Consider the following 27,552-nt stretch of genomic DNA (forward strand, 5'->3'; position numbering starts at 1 on the left):
ATTAGTGTTTGTTCCAAACCCCAGCAAATTAATCATCCATTACATTACAGTAACTATTCCCATTTTATAAATGAAGTTATTTGAGGAAATTAGGGCTTGTGAAAGACACTACTAATGTTAAGACTCAACAAACTAAAATGGACATAAAGCACAAATATGGATTTAGAGCATGTCTGAGAAAAGGTGATGTATACAAATAAGTCATATTGCAGGTTTTATTAAAGGAAAACAGAAAAGCAAGCAGACTCCCTCCAGTTATTAATGGAAGCACTAGCTGTTCTCTTACCCCAATCCAGTCAAGCAGTGATGTGTATGGCAAAAGTTTATCCAGGTTGTGCATTTCTGGACACATTCTGCAGTGCAGGGAAGCTGAATGCAATGTAAAAAGATTGAGAAGGGCAAGTTTACGTAAACTTATCTGTTATCCAGAACAGGCTTTACACTCTGTTCCTCATCTATGTAACACTTGTTTAGGGACAAATCCTGCTGCTGACTCTGAAGCAGCTTCCTCCGTGGTGGAAGCGGTCCCATTCTGTGCACAAAAGGAGGAAGGGAAATCCAGATGGCCATGCAGGGCTGGATCAGTGGCCTGGCTGCAGCTCAGCCCTGCAGGGGTCCTTGGTACAAAGGCTCAGGGCACACAGGACATGCACTGGCTAGGCTGAGGAATCGGTTGTTACAGAAGATGTCATGCTATGCCAAATCATTACCACAAAACGTTTTGGGCTGGGCTAGAGAAGATTTGGTACTCCTTTCCAATCCCAGTTATTTACATTCCAGATATTCAAGCCAGGAGCAAGGCAGAGAATTTGTTCTCCAGTGACTTAAAATAACGAAAACACTATTTGTCTCAGTGGACAAAAGCCTGCATTTTGCTGCCATTCTGATTTTTTTTTGCTGCTGTTCTGATCTATATACTTCCCAAACAACTGACATTGGCTCTAATGCCACAACGTGTAGGTCAGTTAATACAGATTATAATCAAAATGTTAGGAAAGAAGAGAGTCAGTTTGTGACATTGTGGCTTCTCCTTAAGTCGCAAGTTAGGTATTCTAACTTAGTATGCAGGAAAAGAAATACCTACCAATGATAAATTCTTGAATGGGGTCAAAAGTAAGACATGTTGACAGGTTCTCAGAAATCCACCAAATAATCTGTAAGAATTAGAACAGGGTAATTTGTCACATCTGTTTAAGCATGTGTTGTAAGAGACTTGAAACAGGCCACAGGAACTTTGATTCAGGTACCCAACACTTTGCAGGGAGCATTGATACGGAGATAAACATTTTCAAAACAGCTTTGACCAATAAAGCACCTTAGGCAGCTCAGCTGATGAGTCTCTTGGAACTACCAAAAGGTACATGCAAATCAGGATTACTTCTGTTTGGTACCATGCCCTGACCTTGCTTTGTATGAGATGTTAGCCAAAGAACTTAGAGCAGGTTCTTTTCCCACCTGCATTTCCAAGTCTGTTGTACTTCCAACATACAGAAGAGCACAATGCAGAGCTGCCAATCTCTCGCTGTCTTGCTTGCTGTTCTGTAGGAACTGCAGTAAGGCACTGTCACTGATGCTCACTGCATAGATGCTTCCTGCACAGCAATCCAAGATGGTTGACACAAGCGGGGACTGGATGGAGCAGTTGGGCAACATATCAATTCTTGCATTCTCACCTGAAGGACACAGGTTTGAGGAGAGAAAGGACTCAGAATGTAAAATCTGGCTGCTACTAGTATTGTCTCCTCCCAACACTCCCTGGTCCCCAGCAGTAAGAAACAGTCTGCCCCTAGTACTACCTGCACTGGTATTGTGCTGAAGAGGAGGAGGAATGCTGCTGGCTGAGGAGAGGGAATAAATAGGGAGCAATGTCCACATCCAATCCAATCCTTCCCTACTGTTGAAGCAGAAAAGCTGTACAGATCTAAGGCCCACAATGTGGAAATAGAACAAATCAGGATACATAGGACAGGGCAGAGAAGGGCACAAGGCCAGTAATACAGATACAACAATGGAATTGGCACCTAAGCATCACCACAGTTCAGAAATGCTCATCTTTAGAATCATGATACAACCTTGCATTAGTAGACTGCTTATCATCTCTCCCAGGAAGACCACGATAGAAAGGTTCTGCTCTACAATTACCAATTAAAGCATTGGATCAAAACCTCTTTATTTATGCTAGCACTGAGATTGACCACCATAGTACTATTTTATAGGACTCCAAATCCTTTGCATCAGAGAAGTCAGGCCCACCACATAACTTCTCCACTCATCTCTAGCAGAATATTTAAGTAGATATACATAACAGCCACACATTTGCTTCCTACAGTGCCCCTGCACCAGTCCCCACTGCTTACCTTTCCTTCATCCAATCAGAAAAAAAGGCTTCTGCTTTCAAACAAAGGCCCTCCATTTCCAAAAATAACCCATTTCCCATAAAGACATGTTTGTTGGAAATGAAATACTGTGCCTCTCAGATGAGACTCTAAATCAAATTGCATCAGTCTGATCAGGTGAAGGAAACACAGATTTCCTCTCCCCACACCCTCCAAACACACACATTTAGAGCAACTCAATTGGAGGAAGGAAATGTAAAATCAAATTTACATCTCCATGTGAAATTTGAGAACAGCAGAGGACCAATAAGCATGTGCAAAGGTGGGGGAAAGGAAACTATGAAACTGAGGCAAAGAATTTCAAATTCAGTGAAAGCTCTTCTTCCATTTCACAACAAGCTAGAAGTACGTAATGGATGAAGTAAGAACGGTCACTTCAGATTCTCTTTTTAAAAAGGAAGTGGCAAAATCGTGGTTCTTTCAATCTCTCTTCTAGGGAACACTGCAATAAAGCAAATGCTAAGCAAACTCAACTTTCTTGTAAAGAGATTTGAACAAGTTTTCACTACAATAAGAATTACTTCAAAGCAGTAGTCTTACTGTACCTGTCAGAAACAAACTATAGCACAGTAGATCAGGATGTTGAATATTCAGGAGGTGCAGGAACTGGCCAGGCAAATAAGCAGCCACATAATAATCTATTTAAAGAAATAACAGCAGTCAATTTAGTACTTGTTCACTCATTTGCTCTAAGAGGTTGTTTCACATGATTCTCATCTTGACCCATTTCTCTTTGAAGGAATTGATTATGTCTAGGAAATACAAAAGGAATTAATTAAAAGCAGCTGTTGTATTAACACAGGAAATACTAGCAGTACATTTGGGTTTGCAGGGGAAGATTCAAGAGGCTCAAGACACTCAACAACTCACTAGCTGATCTCCAGAGCAGAAGCTGAGTTAATTTCAGAGGAAGTTGCTTACTGTGAGGTATTGCAATATCAAATGCCAAATATAAAAGTCAAGCAAAAAAACCCCAAACCAAAACAAAACAAAAAATCCCACACAACTACTTAAAGTCAAGAAAAATAAATCTTTTCCTCTTAGAGGAGGGTTAGCCATTTGTCTCCCTACCAGGGACAGAGAATGGCAGTCACACAGGGAAACAACACCAATAACCTACCAAGATTCAAAAAAGCTACTTCCTTCAGTTGATGGGTTTCTGCTCTTTCTAGAGAGACTGTAAAGGTTTTGTTGTAACCTGGGGAAAAAAAATAATAATATTAAAAAAAACCCACACCATCTGTTATGAGCCACGTATGACTTTATAGCTAGAATCTTCAGCGGTGCCAGTTTACCCAAACAGTGATATTTCAGGCTATTTTATGGGCTTGTCTGCACAGATGGATTTATTTCACACTAAATAGAGTTGCTGCATACTTAGTAGACCTGCATCTATGCAACACAGTTCTTTAGTATACGGAAACTGGCCACATACTACACAGCCTGTGTTCCTGTCTTAAGAAGCATTCCATCGCAGAGTAAGCTTTCGTGTAAAAATACCTTCCCATCAAAAAAGAAAAATTCTTTATATAGTTGCGCCTCATATTTTGGTGATCCTTCAACTGCTTTAGAGAACCTCCAGTTTGTTTATCTGCAAACCCTGTTGCTCCAATTTAGTTAACCTCTCAGTTTAAGACACTAGCTAATTTCAGACCCACTTTGCTTGCATGGACTTAGCATCAGCACAGACGTTATTTTATTCTAGGCTTGCACCAAACCTTTTCCTTTGTCCAGCAAGAACAGCACAGAACTCTATTTCATCAAACCTCTGAGAGAAACTGAAGATTCAGGTAACTAAGGACATAATGACTCGCCTCCAAACATCCTTGCTTAAGCCTGGAGTGAATGGTGTCATGACCTAATATGCTACCTAATAATGTGTGAAAACACAGGATAAGAGATAGATCTACAGTTTATAAGACCACCAAAGTGGGGAAAAAAAAAAAAAAAAGTGGATGAACCATGCTTCAGCCACCCATCCAGGTGGACAGGACTTTGATTCTTGACCCCAGCAGGAGATATCCTTCATGCTGCTGCAAAAAAGAAACAAGAGATTTCCAAGACCAACAGCAACCCTATGGATAAAGGGGAATCTAAAAGAAAGTTTCTTTGATACAAGATAGTGACTGAAATTTGCTTGAGATGCATCAATATAACTCAGGATAACCAACCACCCTGTTACTTGCCAGCCTGAACACATGTAAGCTAATACTAGCACTGCAGAATACACCAGCAACATCACCATTTCTGCATTTATGCTACATCAACCGACTGTGGGGACCTGCATTCACGTGGAGAAGCAAGTTCGCCTTCTGAGTGTGTAGATGCTGCAGCACGGACTGAACTCCTTATGAGTCTCAAAAAAGTGACTTATGCTCCTGATATGCCACTGCCTCTGTGGGGTCACTTCAGGTCCAAACGTGTAATTCTCTGTGACTGATGAATCTTACATGAATCCAGAAACAGCTCCGCATCAAAAAACTCCATTCCATGGTCATTCTAGATACAGCTGGTCAACATTACCATCATATTTATGCTCACTCTTTTCCTGGTACACACACAGATGCACAAGGGCCATGGCTGGCTTAAAGAGATGCAGCCCCCATCAGCTACACATAGGACGCATCTGAGGAAGTCAGCCCTTCATTGTGAATCATCAGTGCTGAGTGCTGCTACATCCAAAACTTTTCGACTGTTTGCTAATGCCTTCAAGAACCCCCAAAATGCAGTTCCAGCAGCAAAGTAACAGGTTAGTGCAACTCCCAGCACTGAAGTCCTAAGTCATTTTCCTGACACATGAAAGCAAAGACTTGAGGTAAAACAGAAGTATGTTGCCTACTTGAATATGGTTACTCCATTCTATGCAGCTTTTCACTGAGAAATAATTCAGCTCTCTCCTCCACTTACAAATGAAAGAAAGATATCTTGCTGACATTGTAAGTTTTGCTCTGATCAAGATGAAACAATATGCTTCACTCTTTCCAAGAAAAAAAATAGGACCTAAAACTAAGAGCTAGGACACCACTTACATACACCATTCTTAAGTCAATGGGTGTTGCACTCCTTGCTGTGAAAATGAAGTGTTGAAACTGGAACTCTAAACACACATTCAAGCTAAGAGCCACTGTCTCCATTTTCTTACACACTGAATGCCTTATGGCATAAGTACAGCACACCTGCAGCTTCCACAGATTTCACCGATGTTGTTTGTGCTCAGCATGCTGGAAAACCTAGCTAGAAATACCCAACTAATAGCCATCATGAAGCCACTGGTTTGAAGCAACTCATTCGGTATCAGGCAGGAAGTCTACAGCAGGAAGGTTGACTCAGCAGCCAAACGCAGCTGCCGTCTTTAAAACGCCAGCCACAGTAGTTTATTGTCCACAGACTGAGGTAGTTCCTTGTTTTGCAAAGCTTTCTGTGACTCTTTCAAAGTTATATTCTCCAAAATAAAGCAATTATAACTGAACAGGATAATCTTACCTTTATGTAAGAAATATATGGAGTATGTTATTTCATTGGGAATATCAGAGGCTAGACTGCAACACACACACAAGCCTCCTAAAAAGACAAAAAGGAAAAGAAAATTGACTTGTGCACTTGCATACATGGACATCTTCACACTGCACAAAACTAAAGCAAGACTGTTACAGATCAGAAACAAACAATAATAATCTCTCAAAAAGGTCAAATTATAGAAATACATATTACATATTTCTTTAACTATCACTTACCTAGCGAGACACAGAGAAAGAGAGAACAGAGGAGATAATGTGTCACAATGTAAATCTGGGTTCTGACGTAGCCAGTTCTTCTGTTAGGAGATGCACATTTTTAGCCCTTTCCCATAGACATCATGCTTGCAGTCAAAAATGATCAAGCCTTTCTCTCCACAGCCTACCTCAATCTCTAGATATTTTCTGTTAAGGGACTATCAAATATGCACAGAACAACGTTGTAAAATATGAAGTTTGTCTGCTTTCTAAATAATCATTTCATATTGGCAGCAGCCTGATAGGCTAATTAGAGCATTCTCACACTAGAAAATATAGTTCCTTCTCCACTCTCCAGTCCGAAGAGCCGTAATTCCTTTTTTTAGGAGAAAAGTTAGTCCTTGTCACAAGCATATTTCAACCAAGGTACTTTGTGCAGGAATGCTCCCCCTCTTCCATCCTAATTCTAAATCATACACAGACTGCTTTGACTTAATTAGATGTTAGACATCCCTCCATCTCTTATTAAAAAAATAAGAGAAAAACCCACACACTTATCCACTTATTCCAATGCCTTGGCAAGCTGCTTTGGCATTCATGTTAGAAAGGGCTTCCAAAGCACATTTTCCTAACTCAGTCGGGAAAGCTGGACTGCAACTACAAACGTTCACCTTTTTTAAGTGACAAATTTTAAACAAAGATAAAAGTATTACTAATATAAATATTCTTCTGTAAAAAATAAAGGTTCACATATACAAAGTATACAGAAAAAGGCACAGTACAAAAAAAAAAAGCGCAAGTACAAAAGCACAATTAACAAGATATTTTGCTTAGTTAAATGCCTAGTACTTCAGACCACAAAACTGTAGCATAGCTGTGATACAGATCTGGCCAAGGCACTAAACACTTCTGGGGAAGGTAAATAACTTCTGAGGTGCAATTTTTTTCTGCTTATTCTCACCAGGCTGAATATTGATGGGAAGCCTGATATAGTTTTCCTTGGATATTTAAGTTATTTAGACAACAGACGGGGCATTTTGCCAGAGCTCTTGGCATCTTTCAGACCACGCATAATTTTTAAAGTAGCGGCATCAGGATTCAGCAGGGAGATTGGAAGAACTCCAGCAAACCCACAATGCTGTTTGATTACCAACAGCTCCACTCTGACACCACAAATTTCTTTCTTGCAAGCTGGAGGATAAAGTGCATGCTATCCTGTAAATTGCATAGCATGCAAGTGAATGCAAGTGAATCTATTTAGATAAGGTATCAGTGGGTTTATATCACAAAAACCAGTGGCTCTGGGGACTACTAATGAGATGCATGTACCTTCACCACTAGGATACTGGTCCAAACATTAATCACCTGAATTACAAATGATAGATAATATAATGAAATGGTGCTTCATTAACACAGATAAAAGGAGCACGACAGTCTCAGCTCAGCAAGTGTCCATGAAGCACCATTACAGCTGATGCTGTCTTGGCGGTCTCAGAGCAGCCAGAGACTGAAAATGTAACAGATTCCTTTCGTACCCTTCCCAGTGCTTTGCAAAATCAGAGCTGGGGTGCACTGATGCAGGGAAAGCTTGTTCTTCTATTGTGCCTAGGCAGTAAGTGTTCTGTGCAGAGGCAGAACAAAGTCTCCTACACTATCCATTTCAATATCCTCTGCAAACAATAAGAGTTTGAGCTAAATGCTACAATATGAGAAGAGAGATACATGAAGATGTATTTGGACAGACTCCTTTATCTTTTCAGGAATTAAAAAAAAAAAATCCCAATTAACAACAAGGGGGGGGGAAGGCAGCATATAAAGTTCTATTTGTGTAGAATAATAGTAAGTTTCTATATTTAGCAGAGTTAAGGAAACAATTACAACTCTGCCACTTGGTAAATAAACATCACATCATGGAAACTGTAAGAGAGACTCATGAGTATAGACATGAAGACACAAAGTCTTTCTTAGGAAACTTAACTTCTAACTCTGATTTCTCTTCACACAGAACCTTAAAACATAATGCTGTATCAACATCTCAACATGGCATCTGAGTGTCTCACAATTCAAATATACCATTGCATTAGAGCATTTTGTCTGCTTGTACAGACAGAGACTTGTCTCACCCACTTCAGTCATCCAAACATCACTGATTTAGGCTCTTTCTATAGCAAATGAAGATAGATGGAAGCAATCATCCTCTGGAGATGCTTATTTCTCTCTATAAATGTAGTCCTGACACTTAACTTTTGGGTGGGTAGAGTTAGGTGAGGGTAATCCAGGATTTATGCTATCTTACTGTCTCCATTTTTCTGAAAATCCAGTAAATTTAACAGAAAAGTACTTCTAAAGCACTAAAAGAAAACATAACCACCAAGTATTGTTTAAATAACTGAGCGCTGAACATACAAAGTTAATTCTAAAATTAGAACTGTTTGATCTCAGCTAATCTATGACAAGTACATTAGTATTTTTATCTGGAGACATTTTGTCTTGTTTGTGCTGGATGTAAGGAACAGGGCTACTTTTCTTCTAATATGGAAATTCGAGAAAGAAAAAGTGATTTCATCCAGAGTTCAGATTGGCTGTAATCAAAAACAATTTTATTAAACAGGAAATTGCATGGAATATTCCATTTTGAATTTATTCCAATTATTCTTTGCCAGAGATGGCTTAATGGAACAAAGAGAGACATCAGTATTAACAGTTAAAGTATGCTAGCAATTCCATAGAAAGCATGGTCTATGCCCCAAAGAGCCTGCAGTCTAGTCCTGCAAGTCACCATGACAAGGAGGTGCAAAAGGGAACTACAGTGTGATTATCAGTGTCCATCAACATCTGGATATGGTCTCAGCCCCCAAATCATTTGATCCAAACTGTCAATTACTCAAAATGGATGGTGCAACATAATCTTTGGTTTCAAACATTCAACAGAATGCCACATACAGTAATCCCACTTACTAAGTGTGACTGACAAACTGTGTGTTTAACATTACACAAAAGGTTCAACATCTGATAGGTTCTACAGGGAATTTAAATACTGTATTGCCGGATGGAAAAGAACATTTTACTTCAGGGTAGTCAACAGTCTGGTGGGAGGAAGATGGAATTTCATCCTAAGGTAAAAGGAGGTGCTTGAATCTGGACAAACGCTAGAGAGCGTAGGTTTAAAAGGAAACATGCATATGCAAATTAATAACATTTTCCATTACTGGACAGGTGGCTTGTATATAAAAGGCATCTCAAAAATACTGTCTTAACTTAACTAACAGAGAGTAAAAGTAGCCTAATCTACATTCTGGTAGACAGTAGCTTGACTGTCTCTTATTTCTAATTCCTTCCCTCTAAACTTTGTAACTGTTGTCTGCATTTGTAAGAAAAAAAAAAACAGTGTAAAGAAACTGTATTTTTCTTGATTTGCAGTAGTGGTCATTTTAGTGTAACTGGCAAATATCTCAGCAATTCACCCCTGTGCATACAGCAGTCCTTAAAAAATGAGATGCAAAGCCACTTTTGCAATGCATCATACTCCATGCAACTCTGCAGCCTATTCATAGGTTAATCAGATACAGCGCTGCTTGGTAGTATGGTCTAATTTAGAAGTTGAAATTGCAGGCATCCACGATGAATGGATGTCTCTTGAGACTAGTTTTCAAATCAAGAAAAAGTCTGTGGCCTGCATTAGGATGAAGGGAGATTCCCAAATCCTAAAGGTTTAAGTAACACCTAGAACTTATACATACTAAACCCTTAAATATCATATACTAAGTTTAGTATCACATACTAAACCCTGAGAGTCTAAGTATCACATAGTAACAGCAAAATGAAGCTCTTGCAATCTGCATTGCACGTGCCCTGTTTATGCATATGCACTCTGTAACACAACTACATACTTGTATCAGATGCCCAGACAACAGATCTAGCCAGAACCTTCTTTGAATTTACTGCCTTTATAACATACTTTTTGTCAGTTTTAGCATTAAGTTGCTCTGGTACTACACAGCTGTGCTTTGGGACCACCTGGATTCTGAAAGTACCACAAAATGTTGCAGATGCTTAGTCAGAGAAGCTTCATCTTATGAGTGCATTTTATCAGCTCTTGCACTACCAGTAAATTTCTGGATAACTGTTTTAATGTCAATATATAAAACCCTAGGCAGTCCTGGACTCAAGAGTGGGTGTGTGTGGGTGTATGTGGGTGTCCAGTTTTCACAGGGTAAAACAACCCCCCCCCCAAAAAAAAAAACCCAAACCAGCAAAAAACAGAAAGACTTATCAGTGCACAGTTTCCACTTCTCCCTCTCCTCACAGAGATGTCAAGTACACTCTAAAGGAAAAGGCTCACACTCTCAAAAGAACCCACAAAATATTCAGTGTAATCTCTTATGAGAAAATTCTTAGTAATTATGATTATACTTCATGATAACTACATTTGGAAAATATTTTAACATGACAATATTGTATTTATTCATTACCTGCTTTACTTGTAAAAACCTGAAGATTCAAAGATTTAGGTGCAACCTCTTGGTCTTGACAGTAATCATATCCAAAATTCACAAGTCTATGAGCAAATAAAAGATCACAGAGTAAATCTCTTCATTCACACTGATTCATCACAACACAAAGAACACATGAGAACAGTCACAAAGTGAAAGCAAGTTCTGCTGAAGTATTGGAAATTCAGTCCTCTATTACACTTGAGAACTCAGAGGCTTTCGAGCCTGACTCTACTACTTATGTCCGTAAAATTATATTTTAACCTGCAAGTAGGCACACCAATTTCAGCGGAAATACTGAAAAAGGAAAGGACAAAACCATGCTCATACAGAACTTGTTATACCATGACATTCTTTTTCAGTCTCATACTAGGAGTGTTTTAATGGTTTTACAGAACTTTAAAATCTACAAGTGCTGTTTTTTTCCATGCAGAACATGCAACAGAAGGTTGTAGTTGATCTGCTTTGGGTTCCCCCCCGCCATCTCCAAAAACGGATTTCATTCCTAAAGGGATTTTTCCCTGTTTTCTGCAAAAATTCTGAGGAAAAAAATATAGTAATGAAGCTCTTACAAGTGCTGGATTTTTTTCAGTATTAATTGTAACAGGATACATTGCCCAGTTAGGGCAACCTGCATGTTCAGCACCACCATACTGAGCTTTCTGCATAGCACTGAGGGAATTTGGGGACAGTTTGGGCAGGATGCAGCTCACCAATCTTCAGATACTGATACCTGAACTAGTAGCCTTGGCCTCCCTCTGTGTTTAATGAAGAGAAACAGGCCATTTTGGAATTTAAATTCAAATGAAGATAGATGAGAATGAGATGAATTATGACTGAAAATAAGAGTATCCTGACTAGATCTTCCTCAGTGAAAAGGGAGGCTTAGGGAGACAAGCTCAGATGCAGTCATGTGCACGGCAGACACCAACAGACTCCGATGAATCTTACCCCTTGAAACTGCAGGCCACCAGCAAATAGCACGCTGGAGAAGAAAAGGGGCATAGGTGGTAGGAACAATCTAGTGGTCTGGTTAACTGCCCAGTAAAACATGTAACAGCAACAAAAAATGGAGAGCTTCTCTTGACAGGAATAGGGCAGAAATTTAGAAATCACCACTATGGATTAAATACTGCACACCCATGACAGCAAAGGAGATTGAAGCAAGTTTCTTCACTTTGAACAGGTAAAGAATACTCAAGAGAAGGACAGTTTAACCTATAACTAGTTCTTCAGCCAAATCATTCTCAAAAATGACACAAAAAAAGTAGTCAAGGATTCAATTAAGTTTTACAGTTGACCCTGATGAAAGTGAGAGGAACTGGAGCTGGACAGGGTGCTTAAATTATTCTTATATTCCAGTCCCACGTATGCAACTCCAAAGATAATGTGTTTCTGACATAAATTTTACTCAGGTTGATAAAAAGTTAGACTATGCATTAAAAGCAACCAAACAAAATACACCCCCCACACAAAAACTTACTTTAATCTTGTGTCATGTACAGAAATATCCAGGTGTGATTCCAGCTGTTAACCCAAAAGCAGAATATACCTATGTTATTTAGTGAGGTCAGTATACTGTGGCTAATATTTCAGTCCAGTAAAATGTGTAACACTCACATTTCACCAGATTGAACATTTTAAAAAAGAAAAATAAAGCTTATCTGTCATCCTGTAATCCTTACAGTCTCCCCAAAACCATTAAATAGTTGCTACTTTTTTGTTTGTTTAAAAAAAAAAGGAAAAAAAAAGCCTCATTGTGGGATATTTAGCCTCTTGCATTAGAGCAAATTTCAGCCACCAGGACAAAAACCTAGTACAATTACATGCTCATGCTCACAATTACAGTCATAATTTATATGTTCCATTCCATTTCTTGCCAATGGACGCTTTTCTGCCTCACTTAAAACTGGTACAAAAGTAGTCTGTGATTTCTTTATCTGGCGATTTTGACAACCCTGCTTTTAAGTACTTGGGTATAAGATCAGTGTAACATCATGAACATCATTTACTTCTAGGTGAGCATGTGTGCAATTCCACTGAAGCTACCTTACTGTAACTCAATCTGAATATATTATTGAAAATATATATATTTGTTTTATATATATATATATATATATACACACACACACACATATATATATACATATACACACACAAAAAAATACAAAAGAAATGAAAAAACAAACCCCACTTTCTCTCTGCAAAAAGTTCCCTCCAATAATAAAAAACAAACATATCTCAGTATCAGTGCTTGGAACACAACTATATCCAACTCAAAATCATCATATAATATAATACTAATGACTTACTACTGAGTTAAAATTTTCACCAGGATAAAACTGGACACATTTTAAAGTATTCCTTGATTCCTAGAATTAAGAAGATGTGTTTTATAATTAATGAAACATAAGGCATATCATACAGACTGAGAAGTGACTAGATACTCCAGTACTCCACACACCCAACCCACTTCACTAACAAATGTGCAGCAAGGGGACAAAAGACAAATTAAAAACCACATATAAACCCCCACAATAGCACTATGACGTACTTCCTTCCTGTCCCAGATGATTATCTACCAATCATCTATAATTGCGTGGGCTCTTGCTTGAAGCCCAGCATTACATGCATCTCTCTCTCGTGCGCATACACACACGCACACACACAAATATTCTAGAAGACTAAAAAAAGTTTTCCGTAACTGTATCTTACTTCAGTCAGTTCAGAAAGGGAACCTCAGAAAGAAAACCAGGAATACGTTCTCCCTTGCAGTTTCTACTTCCTATCACTTCCTAAAGCTCATTTATTTTTGGTGGGTATGAAGACGTGAGGAAAGTTAATTTTTATTTATGCAGAATACAACAAGTGCAGATATTCCCTCAGTCAGAGAAAAAAAAAGGGGTGGGGTGGGGGGAGGGTTTGAACACTTCTAGCCCAGAGCCTGCCCTCATTTGGTGCACTCAGTACATCTGTATACAATTTATACTTTCTAGATCTGAACTCTAGAACACAGGCAATATACTCATGACAGTTTTTGGTAGATTTAGATCACTTTGAATAAAAAAGCATTTTTAAAGCAAAAAAAAAAAAAAAAAAGCCCTCACAAACCCACCTTCTTTTACAGGAAGCACCAAAACCACCAGTTCTCTTGCAATCCATAATGCACAGACAGCAGTAAGGCAAGTCTGGCTTTTGGTTTGGCTTATCTGAGGTAGTAAGACAGACTACTATAATGAAAACCAAACTCACACCATTCTTACCCCACACGCCCAGAACTTTCCTATTGTGACACAGACAAGAACCCCTAGAATGACTTTCACCTCACCTTTGGAACAATGTAGAAGAGTCTTTGTTCCATCATATCCCACTGTGCCCAAATGAGATCGTCTGCAACTCTGGCTCTTGGAAGCTGACCTGAGTTTTGAATCACCTAAAGGGAAAAGTTAAAGGACCAAGTAATAGAAGTCAAACAAGGTTTTGTAATGATGACTATGCACCGTCTGTGCTTTAAAGAGATAAGCAATGCATGGAAGAGCCTCAAATGCTAAGGTGCTTGGAATGAATATGCTACTTGTTCACCACAGACGGCCTACCTCTGCTTTGTGCAAGGTGCTTAATTTAAGGAGATCAGAAGCACAGTTTCAGGCTCCACCTACAACCAAATATTTTCTTTAATACTACCTTGATTTCAGAATTCACCACTTATGCTGCTCATAAAGCGAACAAAATAAAACAGATGGCACGCTTCACCACAGGGAAGGGCAGAGGAGTGAAATACCACAGCCAGTTCAGAGCCAGCTACATTAACCACTGAAGAAAGACGTTAACTCCAAAAGGGAGTTCTGTGCAAAGTCTCAGTCACACAGAGAGTACTGATAGCAGGGAAAGGGCTAAAGTTGTGGAAAACTTTCAGAACTGTTTAAATGAACTCTTGAAAGATGTGGGGAGATTTCATGTCAACACAAAACAAATCTGTTTGTTAGGAGGACATGATCTGATTCTTCGGTTGCACTGATATTCTTTATTCCACTACTGTAGACTACTTTATAAAACCCACCTGCTTTAAAAACAACCATACACTTCAAGAAAAAGACCTTAAAAGACTTCAAAGTGTCTGAAAATCAGGACCATAGCCTTTTCCCTTCAAACCTACAACTGTCTCCATGAAATTAAACATTGGCTTTTATGATGCAATTATTTATTTATTATATTAGATGTACACCTAACAACAATAAGCATTTTAGGTAGAACATCCACAATAAATTTGCGAAGAGGAGTTATGTGAAACACAGGAAGAAAGATCAGGGGGAAAACGTTTCCTGCTTGGGGTTTTTTTGTTTTGTTTTTGTTAGTTTTTGTTTTTAATGAAACCTATACTGGGACATACAGTATCCCCACAAGGCAAAGTTAGAAAGGTGACTTAATTCTGTGAATATTTTGAATGCTTTAAAAATAAGCATACACTGTGTTTTCTCCTAACTTCTAATAGTGTTTTTGATCTAGACACGTTTTGAGACAAAGAAAAACAATAAGTGACTTTCCTCATAGATTACATGGTACACAGGTTTTTAGAACAGCTTTGCTGTTAGTTGCGTAAGTAACCATACTGTCAATATTTTAATATATTTTGTGTTGCCCAAGTATAAAGTTACAGAAACAGTTAGCTAAAATTAAAGAAGACAGATATTTCTAACTTTTCAGTTAAAACATAAGACCTCAAAACCCAAGATTTTTCAAGTCTTACCACTTTGTGTTCTTCTTCTGCAACAACATGGATGTCAAATTGTTCAATATCTTTAAAATAAATAAAAAAATTATTTCCTTAAAAACCATACATTTATTATGTTTTGATATAGTTAATAGAACAGTCTGACCTCCCAGAGTGCTATGAGAGCACACTAGACCCAGAAAATTTGACTCAGTATACGAGGAAATCTATGTGACGTATGAATGCAGGTGCCTATTCAGGGACTTACACTCTCTTCCTTTCCTGAAACAGGGTGGCCTCAGCCACAGTGCCTAGTGGAAACAGTCCCCTTGTTCACGTCACTGCAGCATGGTCAGGAAAAGCACTAATGGAAACACTAAACCAAGCCAAGGAGCATGCTTACAATAAAAGAGCATGCACAGCTCTGTGCTAGTGCCTGAGACTACACCTTAATCATGTTTCACTTCCTAGTACAAATACAACCTCACAATCCTTGCTCAGGCAAAATTCCTAAAAGTTATTGGTAGTTTACCTATGTTCAGGGTGCAAGATTTACCTAACAGATGTTAAAAATGGCACTGATCAAAGCATTATGTGAATGGATTACTGAGATGAACTCTGCCCACCTAATTCCAAATACCTAAAAGCTGGCATCTAGTTTAGCAGAAAAGATGGGCCTCTTCAAAAAGATGGGAAGAGTGATCTTACTCTGTGGTAACAGCTAAAGACAAGAGGGATATACTACCTTTTGCAAGTGTCCACCTCTATACATTCACTCCTGAATTCATTCCTATTAGATTAGGCTGAACATTCAAAGATATATGAATCCAAGGAACTTTTGTCCTATTCTTATCCCACTTGGCATGCTGTTAAATCAGCATCTATCTGTCACAGTCAATTGACCTGCTCTGAATTTATAGAGGCAGCTACAGAAGTCTAACTTAGTTTTACTAAAAATTCAGAAGACTGACTAATGAATATATGAACTAAACAAAAAAAATGCAGTCAAAGGTGGCAATTCTGCTAACATTGAAAAAAAATCTCATAGTATACAGTTTTTGGAAGACATCCACAATATCCAGAAGAGTTCAGACCTTTCTTTTTACTGTTTTTCCCATAAAAGCCTGACAAAAATACAATCAGTGATAACCACCTTAAAGTAAAAGAATGAAAACATGCTTTCAAAATATTAACTCACATTTATCTTCTGAAGCTAGCAAGAGATGACTTTCTGTAGAAGTATGTCTGCCTTCATCTAGATAAAGAAACTATACAAAAAGTTTTAAAATAAATCAGATCTTGTTTACCAAAATAATCTAGAACATTTATCATCTAAATGTTTACTTAATTGGATATTCATATATTTTTAATAAAGCCAGGCACACTGATGAGGCTCAATTAATAACAATAGCCATTATTACAGGCTAAAAGTCACTAATCACCATAAACAGGCGTAGGTAGAGCGAAGAAAAATAAAAAAGTAGCCTTCATGTCGGAGAAATATTCTACTTCATAAACATTATATTAAGTATTACATGGGCAAATTATCTCAGTAATAACAGTTTGCAAGATAACATGAGGTATTTCTGCATTCAAACACCTTTTCACTTCAGCATAGTGGATGGAAAAGGTGTATATTTAGATTAGGTGAATAACTTACCTGTACTCGAACACAGCTATCCACAGCCTTTAGGACTCTCACGTTATTAATGGGATGAATTTCAATTAGCAAGGTTAAATATTTGGATACTGCAAAAAGAACATGTTTCATATAACTTTTTTTTAAATATACAATTTTGTTTTCTAAAGAGAAATTAAGGGACAAAAGCAAAAGTAAGGGTATAATATCTCTAACAGTATTAAAATAATCCAGTTGTAGTACCTGACTGCAGTAGCTGACTTACTCTTTCTTCCTCTGTATATTGACGGAAACTGACAGCTAATCAAGAAAAAAATACACAGTAAGTGTGCATATTTGCTATTAATCTTAGTGAACATTGTAAGAGAGCAAACATCAAAAATCTTACCAAAAACATGCATTTTAAAAGAACAACAGAAGTTCCTCTAGATATAGGACGCAGGTATAAATATAGTAGGGGAAGTGAAGAAAGATCAGTGCATCTTAGATTTTTGCTTTAATAAAAAACAAAGATGCAACTGTAATGAAGATATACTGCCACCTATACTCTGGTGATAGACCCACCGAAATATATAGATAGTTATGGGCAACATATGGATCAAAACAGACTAAAGTAGTACTAGACCCAAACATATCAAACTATTAATCACCTTTATCACAACATCAAAGAAAAAATTATTGATACAACACATATTTACCCAATAACGTCCTTTCGCTGTTGACCGAGCAACTGATTATGTGCAGATCTCTCTCAAACATATAGAGGTGCTATTGAGAAAAACATTCATGATAATAAATCATTTTTTAAACTCTATAAAGAAAACCATTTAATTACTCCTCCTTAGGAAAACACTGCTGACCAATACACCCATTTCAATTTTAAAGAAAATACTTCCAAGGCCAGAAAGCATATTCTAAATGGGTTTTATCACTTTTCCTTTTCCTCATTTGTTTGTTTGTTACTGGTTCTAAGTCTCAGATCTTGCCACTAGACCTGCACAGCAGACTTCTATGTCAATATGAGATTTCATCTATTTCATACAATTATGGACAAACCTGCAAAGAATCCTATCCTATCATGGATCCTGCCACTGAATTGCAGCGCATTCAGGTTTAGAATTGTTTCTTACAAATGGAAGCACTAAACAGACTGAGGATGTGTACCAAATAAATTTAAAAAATCATTTACTTTTTTGGACACATACTCAGTGCAAGAAGCAAGCGAAAGGAAAGAGCTTGTTAGTTGTTTTCAAATAATGTTTGCAGACATGACCCTTTACTACTCTACCCTGTCATTCAGATGTTCTGTAATGTTCTACATCTTAACACTACCAAGTGCCATTTGAATGTCTTTTAGTCCTCTCCTCTGTTTAAAACAAACAAACACTCACTAGAAACATAACATACTGCACTGCAAGGCATCAAAGTCTAGAACGGTAAAGCACCATCCTCATCAGGTAGAAGTCTGGTATTGTTCTCACCTCATTTTGTTTAGTTTGACGATCATACAATCCAATGTGGGTATTTCTCTGATTTCCCTATAGATGAAAACATGTTAACAGTGGTAATGTACATGCATACAAAGTTAAATATTGATTTATTTTTTCCTACCTCTTTCTCCCCCCTCCTCCCCCCCCCTTTTTTTTTTTTAATTGACACACATCCACACACACTTCCCTGTCCTGTCATACAGGCAGTTCGTTACCCTAATTCCAAGAAAGGGAGGCAAGAATGAGAACAAAGTGGTTTTTTTTATTTTGTTTTTTAAGAACTAACACATGGGACAAAGCTGAAATGCAGCCAATCTACTGCCCACAAGCCATGTCATAAGCCACGTGCCTCTCTTTCACTTGACTTCTAAACTATTTACTACAAGGGCAATGTGGCAAGGAAGAAATATCTCTGTACAAGTATGAAAGGGGATGTTATGCTGGTCCCCATGAAGATTTATGGCTGATATCCCAAACCTCAAAGAATCAGCAGGTCAATGCTCCGAAAGCAGAGGGCACAAATGTCAACTTGGCTCCCAGCGATCTGCCTACAGGCTGGAAAAAGGATTTCAGCTCTGCCTTAGGAAACAGCTGTTTGAAGGCTGAACATATTCACAAGCTCAAATGACACCATTAACTTGTTGCCTTTGAAAACAAAACCAGTACACACCCTCTCCAGCTGATTGATAACAACATACAATCATTGTTTGGGGCACTTCTAAGACTATACAAATCAAAACATTTCTTCTTGCCGATTTTTAAAATGCTTTAATTCTGTTCGTTTGTTTTAAACTCTGTCTGGCAGCATATACTGTATTTCAATTCAAACTGAAATCCATTCATGCACTCAAGGTACACTGAATTATTGAAACTCAACCCAGTCACATAGCCTTGTACTCAAACAGTGAGCATCACTACTTTTAACCAGAACTCGAGAGGGAAAGAAACAATCTATAGTTATTTACAAAGTTATGGTATCTTGTTCTGTGAAGTTAAAACAAAAGCTTGAGCACTGTCTTCCTCAAAGGGCTGTATCCGAGTATTTAATTATTGTTGCGGCAATGACAAGATTCTTTGACTTTTACTTTAGACAAAGAAAAGAAAATATATCCTAATATAAAGACATAGGCTTCAATCCTACTGATTTAAGGTTAAACAAATGCATTCACAAATAATCATTTGTTCCAAATGCGTCTAAAACTCTAACATTCTCTGTACTTTGCTACTGAAAAATGTGTTTTACAAGACTGGTATCAGGGCTGCATCAATATCAATATTCACATCTGTGCACATCCTAACACACTTGTTTTCTGTTTATTCCAAAGATTTTTGCATTGCTTTGCAAAACAAAAGCACTCACCCTAGGATCTGTGTATGTTAAAAAAAAAAACCCTTCCCTTATACAAACTCTCAATGTCATGAAAGACAACAGATACCTTAAAATCTACAGTACCATGCAATACTCTAAAACAAGCTTGAAATAAAGCTCATTCCCCACTTTCCCCTGATTTCAGACAGAGTGCACTTGGTTTTTTCTATTTGGCAGAAAAAGGTTGTTTTCCATTTGTGTCTATTAGGACAAAAGCCAGGAGAGCTCATTTTAGTCTACATCCCTGTTTGTGTACTATCCTCACCGATAATGTCACTGCTAAAGTTTGCTGCTACAAAAAGGAACAGTTCACAGAAATAGGTGCGTCTTGCAAAAGCAGTAGCTCATTAGTTACAAAAAGTTTATAGTAAAGGGGAGGGAAAGAGAGAGAGATTGACTGACTGATTAACTGCCTTTAGCAACTTGGTAAGATCTGCAGTTTGTTAGAAGTAGTAATTACCATAATAGTGATTTCTCCAAAGCAAGTTTAGAGAAGCAGAAGGACTAGCTGCAGACACTTGAAGCAATCTGTTTTCCCTAGATAAGCTTTTCAGTGTTATGATTTGTATTAACAGAGTAGAATAGCAAAGCACAGACAATACTTATATTTTAGGACAAGTTTTGCAACAATTATTGTCAAATTGGGGCCTAAAGCTACTTGCCATTCCCAAAGTTGCATACACCAAGACTCTTCTCCTCTCTGTATAAATACAGATGACTACTCCTCTTAAAAGAGTTTGCAGTAAACTAGGGAATAATAGAACTATACCCATACATTGTTAATGGACTGTTTCAGAAAAGGAAATGTTTGGCTTGAATCCTTGTTCTCTAAGTCAATGGTAAAGTGTTAAAACACAATCCTCTCAACACATGCTGTTCTTTTTGCTGAAGTGGCATTTTAGAAACAGCATTCTACTCTTGAGAGGGAAAAAATTCAATCCCAAAGTATTGTGTACACTGCTTTAAGGTATCCCTGTCCCAAGGTGTGACCACAGCTCACACAGACATAACCAGTTTAATAAAGTGGGGGCACCAGAAAAGGCACAGCTGTAGCCACTTAAGACCCAACCTGTTCAGGACAGTGGATAAGTGCTCAGCAGCTACAGCCTGGGCTGCCACAGGCACGATCCATCCCAATATACAGTCCAGCTGGATAAAAGCCTTGAGTGAGCTTTGCTGCAGACATACAAAAATGTTCTTATCATGCAGGCAGATAAGTGTGGATATATTGACTCCCATTGACATCAATAGCATCTAAGCAGGTACCAACACTTTCATCTGATTAGCAGAATCTTTACTTATCCAAGAAAGAAATATGTACCACACACTATGAACCTCTTCTCTCTGGAAGAAGCATCATATAGTTAATGTAACACCACCCTAAAATACATTTGTTTGTTGTGAGAACACTCTAGGAAATATCTTCCAGTTTGCCCACAGCAAGCATAAAAAGCCAAACAACCACCCACACTTCCAGTACAAGGGAAAACAAAAAAAAGTCAGCATCCTTCCCATTAGAGAATCTAGATGCTGGTTCTGCTGCAGGCTGACTCACCCAGAAGAAAAAGATCAGAAAGTTCATAGTGGTAAGAAAACAGGGGGTAAAAAAAAAAAGCAGCAGCTGCATCTACTTCAGGATGGTATTTGAAAGGTAAAAGGACCACGCAGAAGAGCTCTGCAGTTTGCTACTTCCAGTTCTCAGGCTTTGTCATCCAGCCACTCCTACCATACAGGCTGAAGAAGTCACTTTATCCCTAGAATTAGGAAGGGGAAACTACAGTAAACATTTTCAGAGACTGCCTATGTGAGCTTTAGCTCCAGATGCAGGCAACTAAATTTAGGCATTTAAAACCTCCTTACAGTCAGCAGAGGTAAGGCCAATTCAGCCAACAAGTCTAGTGAGTCGATCAGTTGTCCACCTCCCCTGCCCCACATACCTTCTCCCAAAGCAGAGGCTGTATGTGGTCATGCTCTGAATTCCACTGACTGTTTTGACCAGATCCCCACTGACTACAGTGGGAGCTTAGACACCTAGTACACACTCAGACACCTACATGCAGGAGCTAAATCTCACCTGTTGTGTCAGTTCCAAGAGACTGACCACCATACAAGGTAGTTGGGCTCACCTGTCAGAAGCCCAAAATGAGAGCAGTCACTTGAAGCTTAGTGTGAGGCTCTGTAGGTGCTGGAAAGAAGCAATATCACACCTATGCAATACTACATCTCCTGTTAGCAGCTGGATAGATGACTTTCAGGAACCATTTCTAGAGTTTTGAGCAATGCCAAAAACTTGACACATTCTTTAGCATTGTTTTTATGATTACCGTTGTTTCATACAGACTCCTCTCCCTATGTTTGTGCAAAAGAAAACATCCGCCCACAGTATATTACACCCTGATGAAAGGCCTCACCTCTTGCCATAACTCTAGAAAAGCTAGAGTGTTTTAGTACTGTTGAGTCTGAAGGCAATCCTATTCCACTGGAGTCTGCTATTTCCAATTTGCACTGTCCAAGAACCTGCAATTCAGGAGGTCCTCTAGAATCCAGCTGGGTCTACAGATTTCTCCCAGATACACAGAAGAGAACCACAGCTCATTTCATTGAGGGGAAACCTTCCCAAATCATTTGGAAATTTCTTAGAATTACAGGAGAGTCAACCAAAAAGCTCTACAACGGAGAACATAATCCTATGTTTAAAAAGGCTAGCGTCAAGACATTAAATAAGCTAAGGTTACTTCAGCATACTTGCAGTAAAGTGCAAAGCAGTTAGTTCCATATAAACAGCACGTTAAAATATCTATTGATAGGAAAGCAGTCCGCATTAACAGATAAATTCTTCATAAGCAGCACATTCTTTCACCCTGAGAACGTCTCAGGGATGTTTGACTATTGAATTAAAAAAATGGCTTCTCATTCAGGGTGAGATTCTTTCTCCAGAAAACTCAATAGCAAAAATCTTATGGACTTTAGTCAAGTCAATACCTCACTCTCCATTTCATCATTCTTATCCTGTGCCTGAAGTAGAGACAGATACTTTCCCACTGTCCAAACACCCAGGTTGTAATCAGTCAGGTTTTTCAAGTTTTAAGTCTCATTGCAAAAAAAATTAAAGTACAAGGACTCAATTAAACAGAGAGACAGATGTATTGTTATTCTCTCGTATATTTTTATTAAGTTCTGAGGCTGACTTACCTTCCAGGTATAAAGAATTTTTCCATTTCTTTCAACATTTACGACATAGAGCGCTGATGAATTCTCAGAAGTATCTGAAATGATAAGTATTAAAAGGCACAGGATTATGATTTGCGTTAGTTCATCATACAATTATGCACAATTAAAGCAAATATACTAAATACATTTTTACATATAAAGACTACTTATACATGCCAAAATTACTCCCTTTCTTGAAAGGGAGAGACTATTTCTTACACTATCATTTAATTCTGATATACCTCAAAACAAAATAGTTAAGGGGATTCAAAGCACACAGAAAAATATTTTTCTAAAACTCCTAAATCCTCATTATAACTATGATTCTAAATGGCCATTATTTTTCCTGATGAAAATGGAACGTGCTATTCTCTGTCTTCTATTTACAGAAAATAAAAATATTTGCATGTATCCGTCATACACAACACAGGACTCAAACAGTTAGGCAGTATCTCTGCACTCCAGTCCTCAGAACATTACAAAGAGGCAGAACTAGCATGATGAAAACTGTCACTTGTTCCCAGCTGCCTCTCCAGCATCACAAAGAAATGGCTGGAAATAAACTACATCTCCTGCACAGATTAGCTTTACAAAAAAACAAAATAAGAAACAAGACCCATGCAATTAAGCAGCATGCCTACAGATACCAGGAAATTAAGCAACACAAGACAAGATACAGTACAGTTTCAAACATGAAGGAAGACACGAATGAAAAAGTAGGGTTAAAAGGGAAACAGACGATCAGGAAGCTAGGATGAACATAGAAGGAGAAGAACACATCTGGATAAAGATGCACAAAATGAAAAATAAAGGGAAACACTGAGGTGGGGGGAGGAGAAAAAAAAAAAGTTGAACATCATATTTGAGATGACAAAAATGCATGCTTTCCTGATGCAGCTTTTCTGTTTTCTAATCACTGCAGCCACCAAAAGTTTGTTTATCTCAGATAGAACAGTGATTAAGGCAGGAATTTTTGTCCATAAGTTTGACAGCTGCATGCTTGGTCATAATTTTAAGATAAAGGTAACCTGTGGTTCAATAAATATGAAGAAAAAAATTCTCCACAGCTCTTGGCAATTTAGTCAAGTTTGACACTACTCTGCAGTTATCACAAAGCATTAATAGGAGGAAGAAATGTGAAACTTAGTTTCACAAAGTCAGATATTATAGGCTTGCTTGTAGAGCTTGTAGTGATAAAAACCTTTTTAAAAATATTATTAGAAGCAAATAATTCTACATTTTGTACTTTACTGTGAGAGGACAAGGGAAATTCTTATCCTACATTTAATAATGCACCACTTTCTACTGTTTTCACATCACTCAAAGTCTGCTATAGTACCACTATGTTAGGGACAGCCGCTGATGACAGAGAAAGTCTTAGATAACCATGATTCTGCTTTTCTTGTTGTGAAAAATTCATGGAATTTAGCTACCACATCAAACTTCCAAGACTAGTGCAACAGTCTCCAAACAAATTGCACTTTTCTCTTGTACAATACTTCCATAGAACAGAACTTGTCTAAAGCAAAGGGCCCACAAGAAACCTCCATGCCACTGAACTTCTCTATCGCCCGACACAGACACTCAAAAGTTTCATGTTACAGAGATGATTTTCATGTCCCTGATCACCCTCAGTGAGAATATGGAGCAAAAGAGGAACTGTACATCATCTCTGCCCTTGGAAAGTCCTGAGGTAAAACACTGGATATAGAATTACAACTTCTTCCTCTTCTCCATGGCTTAGACCTGCAGATGAAGGCCTGCAAAAAAAAAAAAATCCAACCTGCCTCCCCAGCAAGTAAGTCTGTTATCAACATAGCCAGGAGAATGCTCAGTTTGATTTCCTGAAGGCCCTTATACACAACTCATACAAAAATCAGTGGAATAAAGAGAACAAGGCTGGTTCTCTTCGCCTCCTGTCCCCCCCCCCCACCTTCATTGTAACTACTCCCAGCTCTCATGCCATGAGAAATTCTCACACACTATCTCATGCTTTCAAGTCAACAGGAAAGAAAATAATAAATAACTAACATCTGAAATCACGGACACAAAAACAGCATGAGTCCTAGAAATTACTTGCTTTCTGTGTGCATGAATATTTTTTTGAAGTTTAAATGAATCTTTACAAATTCCTACCTCCTGGCTTCATGCTCCATTAAAACCAAATCCACTAGAAGATCAACAATTTTGCAGTAGCCTAATGTATCATGTACTACACTAGGGGGGAAAAAAAGTCAATATACACAGGTAGAAATTGAAATGCAATGGAGCAATGTTAGTATTGGATCAGATGCCCCTTCCAACCTAAGTTATGCTGAGTCTATAATATCAGGTACATTGATTGTACAAAGAGTCTGTGTTACATTTTAAAAGCTTATAATGATTGCCCCTTTCCTACACACAATGGTCAGCAGCATTTCAATATCTTTATGGCATAAATCCCAGATGAAATGATTATGTGTGCAGAATTTCAGAATTTTATCTCCAGATACTTCAGTGGAGACTACACCATCCAACAGCTATTCAGTAAACTATCCAGTGTGTGTGAAATAATTTTAACAATGGATTTTGTAACTAATGAACTGGTAAAGAACTTTATTCACCAAAAGAGCTTATACTTTCTTTCTGATTTACATCCAACCAAGTCCTTATGAAACTATCTGATAGTAGCCTTTTAACGTGGGAAGCAAGTTAAATATTTGAGTTAATTAAAAGAAGTAAAAGGACTTGTGGCTTCAAGCTCATCACATGGTGCATCAACCACCATCTATTTCTACTAAAGTAATGCTTATTACATTATCTGCTTCTATTTTTCTAGACTAAGGTTTTCACCAGTTTTTGAAAAGCAGAACCAAGCCACCTGCCTTGCTGATGAATGAGAAAAAACAAAAGCAAAAAGACAAAACAAAAAACCACTGGGCCAAAAATACATTGGGGTAATTCTTTTTTTCCAACCACTACATCAAGTGCAAGTTAAGCCAGCTATCCCACACTGGTGCGGCATCTAGTGCTTCTTCTAATTTCAGTTAGCATTCGTGTAGACGAAACTGGGGCCTTTTTTTTTTCTCTCTCTCTCTCTCTCTCAGAAAGGGGAGTAGCGTGGGAGAGGAAAATATGCTAAAAGCCTTTTTGAAAAGAAAAATGCGACCTATGTGCGAAAAGGCGGCGGAAGAAGAAACAAGCTGCGAAAGGCGCGGCGCTCCGCAGCGCTCCCGGCGCGCGAGCTGCTCCGTGCAGCCCCCGGCGCGCGTGACCGCACCTGCGCGCGGGGCAGGGGGCGTTGAACGCCCCCGCCCCCCCGCCCCGCCGGCAGGCGCCGCCCAGCGACCAGGCCCCGGGGCCTCGTGCCCCGCCCGCCCGCCTGCAGCAGAAGGCAGCGGCGGGCCCAGCGGGGAAGGGGCGGCCGGGGGGACCCTCTCTGGCGCGGCCTGCCGGCGCTGCGCCACCCGGCACGGCGTTACCTAGAGCCGCGGCCCAGCCCCGCGCCGCCAGCCACGGGACCACGTCCCTCTGCAGGTCAAACTCGGCTACCAGGCGAAGCAGCATGGCGCCCGCCGCCCGGCCCCGGCCCGCAGAAGCGCCCGCCGCGGCCCCGCGCCACCCCGCCGCGCTCCGGCCGCGGAGAGGAGCCTGCGTTCCCCACCCCGCCGCACCGGCTGCCGCGAGGGGCAGCCGCCACGCGCCCGCCCCCGTCGCGCCGCCTCGCTGCCCATTGGGCGCGGCGGGTGTCAATCAGCCGGCGGCGGCGCGGAGTGGCCGGGCGCGCCCTCGCCTCCTCCGCAGGCCGCGGCATGCCCGGGCTGGGCGGGCTCGCGGCGCGTCCGTTAGTCCCGGGGGCGGTAACCGCCGCGCGTCTGCTTCTTCACGTCCCCGTCGCCGCAGAGCGGGGCCGTTCGCCCGCGGCTCCCTGGGCCCGGTGGGCTCCCGGGGGCTGCCTCGGGTTCGCGGCGCCGGGCTGTGTGCAGACACTTCCCTGTGTCCTCGCTTTGGGGTCCAGGTGGGCTCCAGGGCCCTGGTTTGCCCACCGGAGCTGCCGAGGTGAAGCGGATGCTCCTGAGCACGCTGGAAGCAATATTTACCCTTATTAAAAGCTTTGCTCAGAGAGTGACTCGGACTGTCTCATGCAGTCGCCCCTGGGGTCAAGCTTCAGTCACCCAGTAGCCATTGAATAATGGCCCAAATCATCTGTCATCATTCTCACGTTCAGTCAATGCCTAGAAGTGTTAGCTGTCTTCCAGAATTTCCGAAAGACTCACTCTTTTCCCTAATTGCACTTTCCATGACTGTTGAGTAGATTGAGTCTCCCTGTCCAAACCGCTTTGGCAGGCCACCCCTGAACTCAGGAGGACCTCTCAGACCAGGCCTGGCCTCATGCTGCTTTTTAGCTGTCTCTGCCTTCCAATAGCAAGGGGATAGCTCTTGGTGTGCTCTCTGATTTTTTATATTTTTTAGCTGTTGTAAAATGCTTGTAGCATTGGTCGATCCCAATCTATGGCTAGCTATAGCCTGCCTATAATTCCCATTTCCCTTA

General features: G+C 39.6%; 1 protein-coding gene across 10 annotated transcripts in view; it reads right to left on the reverse strand.

The window, feature by feature from the left end:
• Positions 1–26,608, reverse strand: part of GSAP (gamma-secretase activating protein) — a 49,446-nt gene extending 22,838 nt beyond the window's left edge. For 3 of the 10 annotated variants that reach the window (XM_026067732.1, XM_026067733.1, XM_026067736.1), the window contains exons 1-18: positions 26,483–26,608; positions 23,004–23,077; positions 18,434–18,490; positions 17,651–17,720; positions 17,196–17,252; positions 16,974–17,062; positions 16,512–16,581; positions 15,350–15,399; positions 13,931–14,035; positions 12,915–12,974; positions 12,086–12,129; positions 10,582–10,667; positions 5,880–5,957; positions 3,517–3,594; positions 2,942–3,034; positions 1,456–1,673; positions 1,085–1,154; positions 287–369 (exon numbers count right to left, since the gene is read on the reverse strand). In XM_026067732.1, coding sequence (XP_025923517.1) covers positions 287–369; positions 1,085–1,154; positions 1,456–1,673; positions 2,942–3,034; positions 3,517–3,594; positions 5,880–5,957; positions 10,582–10,667; positions 12,086–12,129; positions 12,915–12,974; positions 13,931–14,035; positions 15,350–15,399; positions 16,512–16,581; positions 16,974–17,062; positions 17,196–17,252; positions 17,651–17,720; positions 18,434–18,490; positions 23,004–23,077; positions 26,483–26,567 — 1,467 coding nt within the window. In that variant the 5' untranslated portion in view covers positions 26,568–26,608. Of the gene's footprint in view, positions 1–286; positions 370–1,084; positions 1,155–1,455; positions 1,674–2,941; positions 3,035–3,516; positions 3,595–5,879; positions 5,958–10,581; positions 10,668–12,085; positions 12,130–12,914; positions 12,975–13,930; positions 14,036–15,349; positions 15,400–16,511; positions 16,582–16,973; positions 17,063–17,195; positions 17,253–17,650; positions 17,721–18,433; positions 18,491–18,919; positions 18,980–21,366; positions 21,409–22,222; positions 22,432–23,003; positions 23,078–25,157; positions 25,239–26,482 lie in introns of those variants that run through there. The other 7 variants (XM_026067728.1, XM_026067727.1, XM_026067726.1 and 4 more) reach the window with 7 other exon arrangements.
• Between the last annotated feature and the right edge of the window lie 944 nt (positions 26,609–27,552).

The sequence above is a fragment of the Apteryx rowi genome, unplaced genomic scaffold (assembly GCF_003343035.1).
Source record: "Apteryx rowi isolate R43461 unplaced genomic scaffold, aptRow1 scaffold_261, whole genome shotgun sequence".
Lineage (NCBI taxonomy): Eukaryota > Metazoa > Chordata > Aves > Apterygiformes > Apterygidae > Apteryx > Apteryx rowi.